At 40.6% G+C, this 13265-nt stretch overlaps 1 protein-coding gene across 1 annotated transcript; it reads left to right on the top strand.

Annotated features, from left to right (window-relative positions):
• Positions 1 to 1788: 1788 nt before the first annotated feature.
• Positions 1789 to 12909, top strand: KLHL31 (kelch like family member 31). Its single transcript, XM_033056772.1, has 3 exons — positions 1789 to 3524; positions 5808 to 7011; positions 8603 to 12909. The coding sequence occupies exons 2-3, from the start codon at positions 5840 to 5842 to the stop codon at positions 9333 to 9335; spliced, it is 1905 nt and encodes a 634-aa protein (XP_032912663.1). The 5' UTR covers positions 1789 to 3524; positions 5808 to 5839; the 3' UTR covers positions 9336 to 12909.
• The last annotated feature ends 356 nt before the right edge of the window (positions 12910 to 13265 follow it).

Here is a 13265-nt window from a genome sequence, read left to right on the forward strand (position 1 = left end):
AAAAAATTGGCCTTTTAGGGCATCTTAAAATTATGAAAGTTGATAGAAGTCTGGGCATGAGCTGTTAGAAAAGGGAACACTAAGTGACTGTGGTTCACTGATATGATATATGTTTGGATAGAACTGCTTGTTCTATCTACAAGACTTAATATATTACCAGTTCTTCAAATTCATGGAGCACAGTACAAAATAAATTCTTTGCATAAAAATCATCATAATTGATCCTATTAATGTAAAGCTTCAAATCTTAAAGATAGTTGTTGATGTAAGTAACTTTATAATTAGATTGAACTGATAAATTAAAATACATTGAGATGTGTTAAGATGATGATAGTTGTCATCTGACATATTAAATTAATGCTATAGTTAACTGTATTTTTGAGGGAGTAGGAATCTACATGGGCGGTAAAAAAAGACATATGTTTTGGTTTGGCATGGCCTGGTTTCTGATAGCAGAGGGGCCACAAAGATGGGTCCTGTGAGAAGCTACTGGAACTTCTACCATGCCCGGCAGAGCTGATCCCTGATGGCTCTGAAGATGGACATGCTGCTAGCCAAAGCTGAGTCAATGAGAGAGGTTGGTAACACCTCTGTGATGACATATTTTAGAACAAAACCAAAACAAAGTCACAGGTTTTTGCTTCTAAAAGTCAGCAAAGAGGAGGAGGTGAGAACATGTGAGGGAAACAACATGGAGACACCAGGGTCAGTGGAGAAGGAGGGCAGGTGGTGCTCCAGACACTGGAGCTGAGATTCTTCTGCAGGCTGTGGTGAGACTGGCAGGCTGTGCCCCTGCTGCCCATGGGGATCCATGGGGAATGCAGAGATCCACCCACAGCCCATGGGGATCCATGGGGAATGCAGAGATCCACCCACAGCCCATGGGGATCCATGGGGAATGCAGAGATCCACCCACAGCCCATGGGGATCCATGGGGGATGCAGAGATCCACCCACAGCCCATGGGGATCCATGGGGGATGCAGAGATCCACCCACAGCCCATGGGGATCCATGGGGAATGCAGAGATCCACCCACAGCCCATGGGGATCCATGGGGAATGCAGAGATCCACCCACAGCCCATGGGGATCCATGGGGGATGCAGAGATCCACCCACAGCCCATGGGGATCCATGGGGCATGCAGAGATCCACCCACAGCCCATGGGGATCCATGGGGTATGCAGAAATCCACCCACAGCCCATGGGGAGGTGCCCATGCCAGAGCAGATGCATGAAGGAGGCACAGGTGATCCTGTAGGAGACCCATGGAGAGGGGTCCCTGCTTCCAGGCTGGAGCAGCCTGTCCTTGGACGACTGCACTCCATGGAAGAGTGACCCACATCACAGCAGTTTTGGGAGGACTGCTGTTCATGAGAGTGGATCTACACCAGAGAAGTTCATGGAGAACTGTCTCCCATGGGAGGGACCCCACGGTCTCCTAGGGCAAGGACTCCTTTCCTGAGCAGTGGAAGAAAATCTTGGTGATGAACTGATCAAAATCCCCATGCCCTGTCTTCCTGCACTGTCGGTGGGAAGGAGGGATGGGCTGGGGGGGCAAAGAGTGTTTTAAGAGCTTTATTTTATGTCTCATTATTCTCCTCTGATTTTCTTAGTAATAAATTCATTTTGTAACTTAAGTTGAGCCTGGTTTGCCCTTGAAATATTTCTCCCAGTCCTTATCTCTAATGAAACCTTGGTTATTTTTTTTCTCTCCTCTGCTCAGCTGTAGCAAGCGACTCTCCTGGGTGTTGGGCCAGTGTAAAACCACAACAACATAGTAGATGGAGACTCCCTATTTACAGGAAATCACAAGGAAAAGATGAAGAGGATGGCTACAAATTACTCCTGAGGAGATTATGGTTTGACACAAGAGGACAATTTTTCACAGTGAGAATATAATCTCCTCAGGGAACTAAGTGGTAGATTCCCCAAGGTTGGATACTTGTAAGATTTGCCTGAAGAGGGTGCTGGGCCATGTTGTCAAGACAATGCTTTTGCCAAGAAAGGTGGGATCAGGTGATCCTTGGTATTCTTTCCAACCTGGAATTCCACGATTTTATAAAAATGAGGCTTTGTCCTTAGTTTTTCATACCTGTGGCCCCATTTTTCAAAAGGAAAGCTGGTTACCTTATTGCTATTGGGAGGGCTGAGCCTTATGTCCCTCTCCTTCATTCTCATTTCACACATTTTACTGACTCTAATTTCCTATTCTGTTTTTTCATTCTGACCTTGTGATGTTTTGTAGCTCCACCCACACAGTGATGCCCTTTTGTTTAAAATGACAAGTGTTACTTTGCAGCAGTTGTTGTAAAAGCCCATCTGAGCCTGAAGGCAGCCAAATAAGTCTGTATGATTAAATGTTCTACCAAGCACGGCCAACAGAAAATTTTCCTATTCTCAGACTTCCACTTTCCCTCAGTACTCTTCCCATTCAGACACTTGCACTCTTTTTATCTCTCCCATGGGATGAAATTCTCCTGGGATGTGGAGTTTGGGCTTTATATTTTTCCTGAGGTTGCTTGGCAAAGATGTGGAGATAAATTATTCCAGTGTAGAGTATAACTGCCAAGTTAGGATGCACACTTGAGAGGCAGAAGATCAAAGTTCACATCTGTGAAAATGTATCAGGAGGTGAGCCATAATCTTTGAAAGCTGAGGCAAGTCTTTATGGAAGCAGTGATGTAACTCTACAAAACAGAACATGACTGAATCCCCATCAGCTGGTCTCCTCTACTTTGCCTGGAGTTAAGCAAGGAAAATCTAAGAAAGTATGAAGTGCCAGCTTTTCTATGCTATTTTCTGTGGGTTACTTTAGGTCATAGAATAATAATAATAATCATGCAATGGGTTTTGATGGAACCTTCAAAAACTATGTAGTTCCAGTTCCCCTGCCATGGGACATCTTCTGCTAGACAAAGTTGTTTAAAGTTCCATCCAACCTGGCCTTTAACACTTTCAGGGCTGGGGCATCCACAGCTTCTCTGGGCATCCTGTTCCAGTGCCTCACCACCCTCATCATAAAGTGTCTTCCTTATGTCCAGTCTAAACCTGTGCCCCTCTCTAAACTGGGCTTTTGCCCAGGCTCCCAGCTGGGAGCTGGGGAACCCAGTGGGTCACCCTATACTTACCTGAGACAGTTATTAGCTGCTGTAGTTATCTTCACCTTCTCTTCACTTTCCACTCCCTTTCCTCCCCTGTACCTGTGCGTTTGCAGGATGAGGCTTGTCCTCCTGATTTCCAGGGGCCAGGCAGCCCAGGGAAGCTGAGCTCTCTGGCTGGGCAGAGGCAGGGAGCAAGGCATGGAGAGGAGGGGTCATTTTAAAGAGCACCCGAGCACAGGCTCCAGTCTCTCTTGCTCATTGTGACAGCGAAGTGCCTCACTAAAAACCAGTGAGCTGGGACTTAAGTGGCCTCTGATCTTTCTCACTCTTTTTTTCCCCACAATTTCTCTCTTTTTGTGTTTGCATTTTCCAAGGAAGAGGCATTTTCACGGACAGCTCTGGGACAGTATCTTTCTGAGGAGGGTAAGAGGTTTTTAACTCCTCGCTTTGATAGTTTGTAGAAGGTGGCATTTTAAAGCAGGGGGGAGGCTGGTTGGTATAATGCATTGTTTTGGGACCCCAAGTGTCCTTTGGCATGACTAGTACTTAAGCTAAAATAAAGTAGGTGAAAGCAAACAATCATAGAAAACCAAATCACTCATGGTTTTCAAAGTTCAGTAACTTGGTTTTATTATAGGATTATTTGATTTGTTTCAGTAGGTTTGCATGCCCCATCACTTGCAGTGCTTGTACACTAAGCTAGCTTGTGAAATTTCTGCTGATGAAGAAGCATTTCTCAGAAGAAAACTTTGGATAGTGAGCATTTTTTTAACAGAGAGCTTAAAATGTTGTATTTAAATGAGCTCTGCAATTTTGCAATGAGGCAATAAACATTAAGCGCTACATGTATTAAAAATTTTAAGTTACAAGTATCTAAAAATACTTAGAACAGCAGATAGGGCTGCCAAAAGAATATGCCCTCTCCAACTTTAAAATTGTGACTATTAATATGCAAAGCTATAACTATGTGTATGTATAACATACAAAGTTATCCTAAAGTTTTGTTTCGCTTTTTTCCATGCCGGCAAATATACGTGCCACTTGCAACATCATAGGGTTTTTGCAACAAAAGTTGTGTTAAACAGCCAACTATACTAAAACACTCAGCTATACCTTCAACTGAACCTGTCTTAAAATGGCAAGCTGCTGGGAGGTTGCTATTCTGGGAGGTGACTCTGATAGGTCTCAACAGATGCAGCTCCTGGAATGCAGCCGGAGCGGGGGAGCCGGGCAGCAGCTGACCCCTGCACTGGCACACTGGCATATCAGGGATCACAGCTCACGTCAGCACAGGCTGACACTGACACTCTGGGCACACATGGCCCTCTGCCTGCCTGCTCTGCACATGGTCCTCACCCAGCAGCAGCAAAAATCTGCTGGTGCTCACAGGCAGCAACCATTCCTTTCTATAATTAAATTTCCATTTTGTTACATGCTGTGTCCTTAAGGAAGAAATGATGTGCTGAGATTCTAGATTGAAATACTACTGAAGTCTTTTTATTTAGTTATCTACAATAAACCAGTCATTTGATTTATCATTAATTAGCATTTTTTAATGTTTGGGTTTTTATGACTACAAGGATCACAAAGAAAATTAGCATGTGTAAATTGTTTTAAAATCAATGGATGTACTGGAGATAAATGCTATGTTTGAATCTATTTGAATGCTGATCTCCACAATTCTGTTTAAATTGAGTTATTGAAGATCAGTGCTTTCCTTCAAGTATATTTGCACATACATATATTTGTTTGAAGTAAATCCTTTGTTACTAGAGGCTGTCTCATATCACATTTGACAAAAAGTGGCTCTTTATTTCATTAAGAGCTCTCCTAGAGCTGATATATATAATTTAAATATGTGTTCTAACATAATTATGGGACTGATTCTTACCTTCCCATATGCAGAACTTCTTTAAAATAACACATCCTAATAGAGTTTGTGTGACATTTTTTCAAATAGAAGTTAGACATCTTCTCCCTAAACATCCACAAAATCCTAAAAGTAGGATTATAGATTTCAAATTACTGATACCGAAAAGCAATCAAAGTATGCTATGAGCAGAAAGTATTTAAGCATCTGACACAGGAAATAGAATACTATCAGTCTAGAAAATCAAAAGTTACAAAAACCTGGAAGTAGTTTGGAGCAGGACCTAAATGTAAAACCAGTATGACATCATGTTAAAATCCTCTTTCTCTTTATGTCTCATCTGTTTTTTGTTTCTTTAAGAATTTTTCCCAGTCTTAATATTTACTGTTCATGTTCTGAACTCACCTGTAAGTCTGTAGCAGCCCTGGAGTAAAGATGAACAAAACTGGGGGGGTCTGTATTTTTCCTATGCTTCAGGCTAATGACTTCAGGTCTAGAATCTGTCTGATTTAAACAAATATATACAAAATTTTGCACTCTGGCAAACCCATTTAGAGAGTTTAACTTTCTGAATGTGGCAATAATAGGTGAATGTTAATTTATGATCTTATTATTAAAAACAAAAAGAAATTACTGAATTACTTGTAGGTATATTCTTCACATGTGGAGTATTGATTCTTATTAATAAGTAGCCATGCTGCAACCTAGAACTTAGGAAGACAGATTATCCTGTGTGTTTGGTTTTGTGTCATTATATGTATTGACAAAGGTTAGATTTGTTGCATAATCACATGGCTATTAAATTTCACAACTGTGGTGTTTCTTTTTATTTTTAGCAAGTGCTTGGCTGTAATATTTCATTGCAGTCATGGCCCCTAAGAAGAAGAATGTGAAAAAGAACAAAGCAGATATCAATGAAACAACTATCATTGTGGAAGATGGCCCCCTCAGTAAACTAAATGGCTTGAATGGACTCTTGGAAGGAGGAAATGGTCTCAACTGCATCTCATCTGAGGTTTCTGACCCATCATACTGCCCAAACCTCTTGGAAGGTCTAAGCAAAATGAGACTAGAAAATTTCCTTTGTGACTTGACTATCAGTACCAAAACCAAATCATTCAATGTTCATAAGGTAGTGATGGCTTCAAGCAGTGAATACTTCCACAACATCTTAAAGAAAGACCCATCCACTCAAAGAGTGGACCTCAATGATGTGTCCCCAGTGGGTCTAGCTACTGTTATCACCTATGCTTACACTGGAAAACTTACTCTCTCACTTTACACAATAGGTAGCATTATTTCCACAGCAATTTATCTACAGATTCACACCCTTACAAAGATGTGCTGTGATTTTCTAGTCCAAGAAATCAGTGTTGAGAACTGTATGTACATTGCTAATATTGCAGAAACATATGGACTAAAAACAACAAAGGAAGCAGCACACAAATTTATTAAAGACAACTTCATTGAATTTTCAGAAACTGATCAGTTCCTAAAACTTACTTTTGATCAGATTAATGAACTTCTTGCAGATGATGACTTACAGTTGCCCTCTGAAATTGTTGCATTCCAGATTGCAATAAAATGGCTGGAATTTGACCAAAAAAGAGTAAAGTTTGCTGCCAATCTCTTAAGTAACATCCGTTTCGGTACCATCTCAGCCCAAGACCTTGTCAATTATGTTCAAACTGTGCCAAGAATGATGCAAGATGCAGACTGCCATAAGCTCCTAGTGGATGCCATGAACTATCACTTGCTTCCCTATCATCAGAATACACTTCAGTCCAGAAGAACAAGGATACGTGGAGGTTTCAGAGTCTTAGTTACTGTTGGGGGACGCCCTGCTTTAACAGAAAAGTCTCTTAGCAGAGATGTCTTATTCAGAGATCCTGAAAATGGATGGAAGAAGCTAAGTGAAATGCCTGCTAAAAGTTTTAATCAGTGTGTCACAGTGATGGATGGATTTCTCTATGTAGCTGGTGGGGAAGACCAGAATGATGCCAGGAACCAAGCCAAGCATGCGGTCAGCAATTTCTGCAGGTAACTGCTATTTCTTTTAAAGGGATGGAGGTATCTATTCCTCAGAAAGCAGGTAGATAGACTAAGCTGGTTTGTGTTATGCAACATGAACCACTTGGATAAAGAGAAAGGGGACAATGTTGGGGAGGTATAGATGCTGTTCTATACTAAACTTTGAATGAACAGAAATATACAACTGGAGTTATGCAAAAAATTTCACCATGGTTACACATGCACACTGAGAAGTGAGGAAAAACTGAGAGAACTTATTCCAAGCAGAGGAAATAGATAGGAACATAAATAGGAAGCCATGACATGTTCTAAGGAGGTGTCTTTTGACTTTTTGACACCTCACAGAAAGTTTGTCTTTTACAGTGTACTCCAAATAAAATATTGCAGTTCCTATGAGTAGTCATCCGATGCACTGGTGATAGCAAGGTCAGAAGAGAGCATACACTAACATGCAGTGTCACATGGGTGGTAGTAGTTTTTAAATAGTTCAACCTAAAAGCTGGCAGTAGATTGAAGAAAACGCTGGGGGTGGGAAAACTTTTATCTGCCTTTGATCTGCTAACAGATTATGGACAATGGCATTACACAGCCACAGTCCTGCCAGTGCTTCCTTTTCTGCTCCCAGAAGGAAGTCAGCTTCTCCTGAGGACATCAACCAGTACAGAAAGTTGATCAATGAGGAACATTCTCAAGATCAATTTTATTGTGTAATCTACTTTGTCAGAAAAACATCTGCTCTCTTGACCTTCTGTCTTTAAGCTGTGCCTCACATTGTCCCAAGGAGTTGTGTCCTCAGTGCAAACCTTGGTTGCAGGGAGGAGGTGGGGGAATCCTTGTTGTGCCCTTAACCTTGAGCATGTCAAGTCACATCAGTATGTCTGTGGACTTGCAGATAACAATGCTGAATGACAATTAGTATTTACTTTCTCTCAGTCTTTTTCTCATGTGGTTCTCTGGTCTCCTTAACATGAAGCGGAAGTGTGTGGATCCACTAATGTACCTCACTCAGCATCTTCAGGAGTCATAATTTGCCATTTCCTATTTCAAAGTTGCTCATTTAAGTGTCAAGGACAAAGAATTTCAGATAGGAATGGTGTTAGAAAGCATAGATGCTCTTTCCAGATAAAACTTACTCCACGGGAGTGGCAAGGAAAGCATATTCACCATTTAGAAAGCACTAAGAGGATGCAAGTATAAATCACCACCTAAAGTTTTTAAAAACTCTATGAGTAAATTTAGACATCTTTGCTGTGGGTATAAATTGCAAAAGAACTTTAAAAATTTCTATTGTATCTTGAAAGTATCACTTCCCAGTATTCTAATGAGATTATTGTACAAAATCAAATTATAGAGGAATCAGATTTACTTCATTAAAATAATACCAGGTTTGAATGATACAAAAATATTTTTTCTCCAATCAAAACCTAAATTTATTTGGAAATTTAATCAGGAATACTAGTTTAATTACGCTGAATTTTAATAGGCTAAATAACTAACTGAAATTCTATCAACTTTGCTCTTGCAGCAGTGGCATAGGAGTCTTGTACAATTTAGCACAGCAGTAAGTAAGACTGTTACCTTCTTTTTTTAATCCTTTCAGATACGACCCTCGTTTCAACAGCTGGATTCACTTGGCGAACATGAATCAGCGGCGTACCCACTTCAGCCTGAACGTGTTCAATGGGCTCCTCTTCGCAGTGGGTGGCCGCAACTCCGAGGGCTGCCTCTCCTCTGTCGAGTGCTACGTGCCTGCCACTAACCAGTGGCAGATGAAGGCCCCGCTGGAGGTGCCCCGGTGCTGCCATGCCAGCGCAGTGGTGGATGGCCAGATCCTGGTCACGGGAGGTTACATCAATAACGCTTACTCTCGCTCGGTGTGCATGTATGACCCCAGCAAGGATAGCTGGCAGGATAAGGCCAGCCTCAGCACCCCCAGGGGCTGGCACTGCGCAGTGTCCCTTCTGGAGAGGGTCTATGTCATGGGTGGGTCTCAGCTAGGGGGGAGAGCAGAGAGGGTCGATGTTCTGCCTGTGGAGCGTTACAGCCCATACACGGGGCAGTGGAATTACGTGGCACCACTTCAAACCGGAGTTAGCACGGCCGGCGCCTCCACCCTTAACGGGAAAATTTACCTAGTGGGTGGCTGGAATGAAATAGAGAAAAAGTACAAGAAATGCATTCAGTGCTATAACCCAGATCTCAATGAATGGACAGAGGAAGATGAGCTGCCTGAGGCCACCGTGGGCGTATCTTGTTGTACTATATCCATGCCCAACACCAAGACGAGAGAGTCCAGGGCCAGCTCAGTCTCTTCTGTGCCAGTCAGTATCTAAAGACAGGTCTAACCAGCAATAAGTAAAAATGTTTACCAGCACAGCAATATAATTAACCCTTTAAGTAGAATTTTTATGCTTATATGGAAAAAAAAAAAATCATTGGCTTTGCAAATGTGCTTTTTAATAGTGCAAACTGGCCAGTTTTCCTGAACTTTAGTACAGGTGGCATGAAACAGCACATTAGGGATAAAATCAATTTTCTTAGCAGGAAAAGTGAGTTAACCCATAACCATGGAATTTCATTCTCTTCCTGACTTTGCCACTGACTTACTATACTGTCTGTGGCAAATAATTTAATTTCTTTATGCCTTGGCTTCCTTACTTGTAAAATTGAGATAAACTTGCTTCAGAAGCTTGTTATGAGGCTTTTTGATACTAAGTTTTAAACACTTTAAAAACCCAAAATGAAAGTCAAATATGACTAGCAATAAATCTCAATATAGATCAGAAATGTGCCATGTCATCATAAAATTGATCAGTTTTGTTCATTTCTAAGCGTTTTCTATTTTCACAAACAGAAGGAGAAAAAAGGCAAACCAAAAATACCACGCATAGCATGTGCATACTTTCCTTTTGGGGCAGTGGTATTCAGAAAAACTTCTCAAAGCATTTTTTCCTTCAGTAGGTAGAAAGAGTTCTTAATCTTCTGCCATGAAACTGTTTAATTCTTATATCAAATTCTGTGACATGGCTTTCAAGATCAGAATCCACAAAATACTTTAGCTCCCATAAGTCCCAAGGGGCTACTTAGGGTGCCAGATGGCTTTCCTTACCTCTGTGTGCACCAAGGAACATCAACTCATCCTCCTCCTCATGCCAGGGAGACACCCCTCTCATTCCAGGGGGAAAAACCTGGAAGCTGAGTTCATGCCAGGACAGACCAAGGGCTAATGGCATCTCAACATGGGGAAGATGCACAGAGCAAACCCCCTCACATTACTCCAGCAAATAACCAGTGGAGTGTGGAACAGAGATGGAATAAAGATTTCAGGGTCTGTCCTTCAGAATTTGTGTGGAAAACAGAGAATCGTGGGGAAACTCCCTTAGCAGAAACAAAGAGATACCTTAACACCTTTCTTGCCAGGTGTAGACACAGCAACACCCAAAGTAACCGTCTCCTGGGCATACCATTATGCATCTCCTTCTGGAGCCTTCATTGCAGCCTTTTTTATGGAGATTTCATTCATATTATTCCAAAGGCTGGGCTAACGCTCTTTGTGTTGAAGTTTTCCCAGTGAATAGAGTAGAGTCTTCACTCAACTTAGTTTACCTTCCAGGAACTTCTCTTCCTGATTTCAGCATGAAGTAGGGGAATTAAGCATGAAACCTAATCCTATTCCCATAGCCAAAGGGATATGCAGGCCATCATGTCCCATGAGGATTTGAAAACAAAGGACTGCTGTCAGCACAAAATGTCTACATCAGCACAAAATGTCTACATCCTTCTTTTGGGGAGGAAAGAGGGAATACAATGAATTAAAATTATTTAATATAACCAGAAGGGCACTCACCTTAACCAATTCATGAAGGCATCACATTCAGTTTCCTCAGATTAGCATTGACACCTCCAGGCTTCAGTGCCAATGAAAAGTCATGCTCTTAGCAACTCTTATGAGGCAGACAAATTTTTTATCTCATTTGCAAAAAGGGAACACTATAAAATTGTCTGTCAGTGCAGATGTTGTTAGGACAAGCATTTTCCTGACCCAAGCTCTTTGTAGCTTTGTTAAAGCTGCATATTGAGGATCAGCATGAGCGTGACATGGTATTAGAGATGAAGTAATTCACTCTGTCGGTTGGGATTAAACTCCATGGTACTCAGTCCTGTTTTCCAGTTCCAACTTAGAATTCGTATTTGGATCCTGACTGCACAATTTTAAATTTCAGATTGTATTTTTGAGTGCTGCATGTTATTAGAATATACTGCCACCAATGATTTGTGGTCAGAGTAGCACTGTCATATGATTTTGATTCATTTAATTGGCATATAGTTGTCCTCTACTCTGTGCAATTCAAATAATAACAAATGCAGAAGAGAGTAACAGAGTAACATTACTTTGTTTTAAGTATGAAAATTCTGTCCTTGCCCATTCTAGTCCCCAAAAGCTTTTCCTGGAGGAGAGAAGAAATTTCTCTTTTCCCAAGTCATGACCATGTGTTGCATATGAATGCATTTAGGAAGCTCTTTAGAAATAACCATCTGTTCCAATTTTTTTTGGTATTATTTTTTATCCATCCAGTCCAATGAAGACACCTGTACACATTCAATTATAACTGTATACATGGTGTAGTTACTTAGTTTTTATAAGATATCCATAAAGATGCATTTATGAATGTAAAAAACTATTATGGCCTCAAACAGACATTGGATGGAGTTGTCATATGCAGTGAATTTTTTGCATCTCTTTTCCCCCTTAAGAATTCAGTTTCCAAAATGCCATGAATAGTCAGCATGAATTGCTGCATGCTTTCCTGTTTATGAGCTAGCACTTCATGTACATCAACAACCATCTTGTTTTTGAGTGGTAAATTATTTATGAATGATGGGCTAAGTGCAATGAAATTTCTCTCTTACTACTTAAAGGGTTAAAAACTTTGGGGGCCAAATCCTTTTCATCTTACTCACAAAAAAGGTTCCATTGACTTCAGTGGGACTACTGAATAAGATGTACAGGATTTTGAACTCTTGGCCAAATTCTGGCAGCACAGTAGATAAAACTGCCATACCCAGAAGGAAGACTGTTCCTCTGCCTCCAGTGCCCTTGGTCATGATAAATCCATGAAGACATATCCTAGGACAGGAGCCAAATACCACTGGCCATGTGTTCCTTCTGTGGCATGAGTTAGATACATACTTCAGGCCAAAAATCTTAGGTAGATTAACAAATGGTATTGTTACCAATATAACACTACAGGTTTGCTTTACATTTTTTTCTCTAAACATCTGTTTAGGCTTCAACTGCACATTGAGCCAGGATTTGGCCCTTAATATGTGACACTATTAGCTGGACTTAATATTATGTTGAATCATACTATGTACTCAGCTGTTTGTGACATTTTTATGTATGACCTTCTTTTGTTAGAACTGTGAAAATTATTTGTATGTTCTGTTTTATGGGATGTGTTCTTTCATTGTCTGGTGCCATATATTTGATCTCTAGATGTTTAATAATGACATCTCAGTTGAACTTGAAACACTGTATATACCAAAAAGAAGTTGTTAAGTACAAGGAAGTACTGTATACAGTAATATTAAGTAGAGCAGAGGACTTCCAATGTATGAGATGCAGACTGTTAAAGCACTACAGGGATCTTCTTTAATGCTATACTAGTAGTAGGGAAAAAAACAAAAAAAAACAAATTAGTATAAGCTGTTATCCTCAAAATTCTGTATAAAATGCCCATGCATTTTATAGTTGACACCTGTGCTTCATATTCAGATCTGAAAAATAAGCTTTCTTCAGTCTGTGACAGAAGCAGTTTGCAAGGGTTTGTTTTCTTGTTTATTCCTGACTGTTTGGGTGCATGAGAGAGTGTGTTAGAGATTGTGAGGAAGGAACTTACTGTTGGAAAGTTGTGCTGAAAGGAAGATGTTGTGTTCAGTCCTTAATCAAGACGAGATCATAATAATTTAATCTCTTCTTGAAATTAACCTGCCAGATCATCTGTGGATCAGTCAAGAGTCCAGTAAACTTGAATCCTTCAAAGAGTGAAGCAGGCAAAATTAGCATCAACAAAGCTCAATGAGATAGAGATTTTTAAATGGCAGTTTTTGCAGAAAAAATGATGCAATGAATGAAATGACTGAGTAAGAACATTTATATTATCCTGAAACCTAGATTAATTTATCTCACAGTTCTAACTCTTACCAAATCATACTCTGTTTAGGAGCAGTTTTTCCTTAGCAGCAGCTGGGCTTGGTAATTG

This window comes from Catharus ustulatus, chromosome 3, assembly GCF_009819885.2.
Source record: "Catharus ustulatus isolate bCatUst1 chromosome 3, bCatUst1.pri.v2, whole genome shotgun sequence".
Taxonomy (NCBI): domain Eukaryota; kingdom Metazoa; phylum Chordata; class Aves; order Passeriformes; family Turdidae; genus Catharus; species Catharus ustulatus.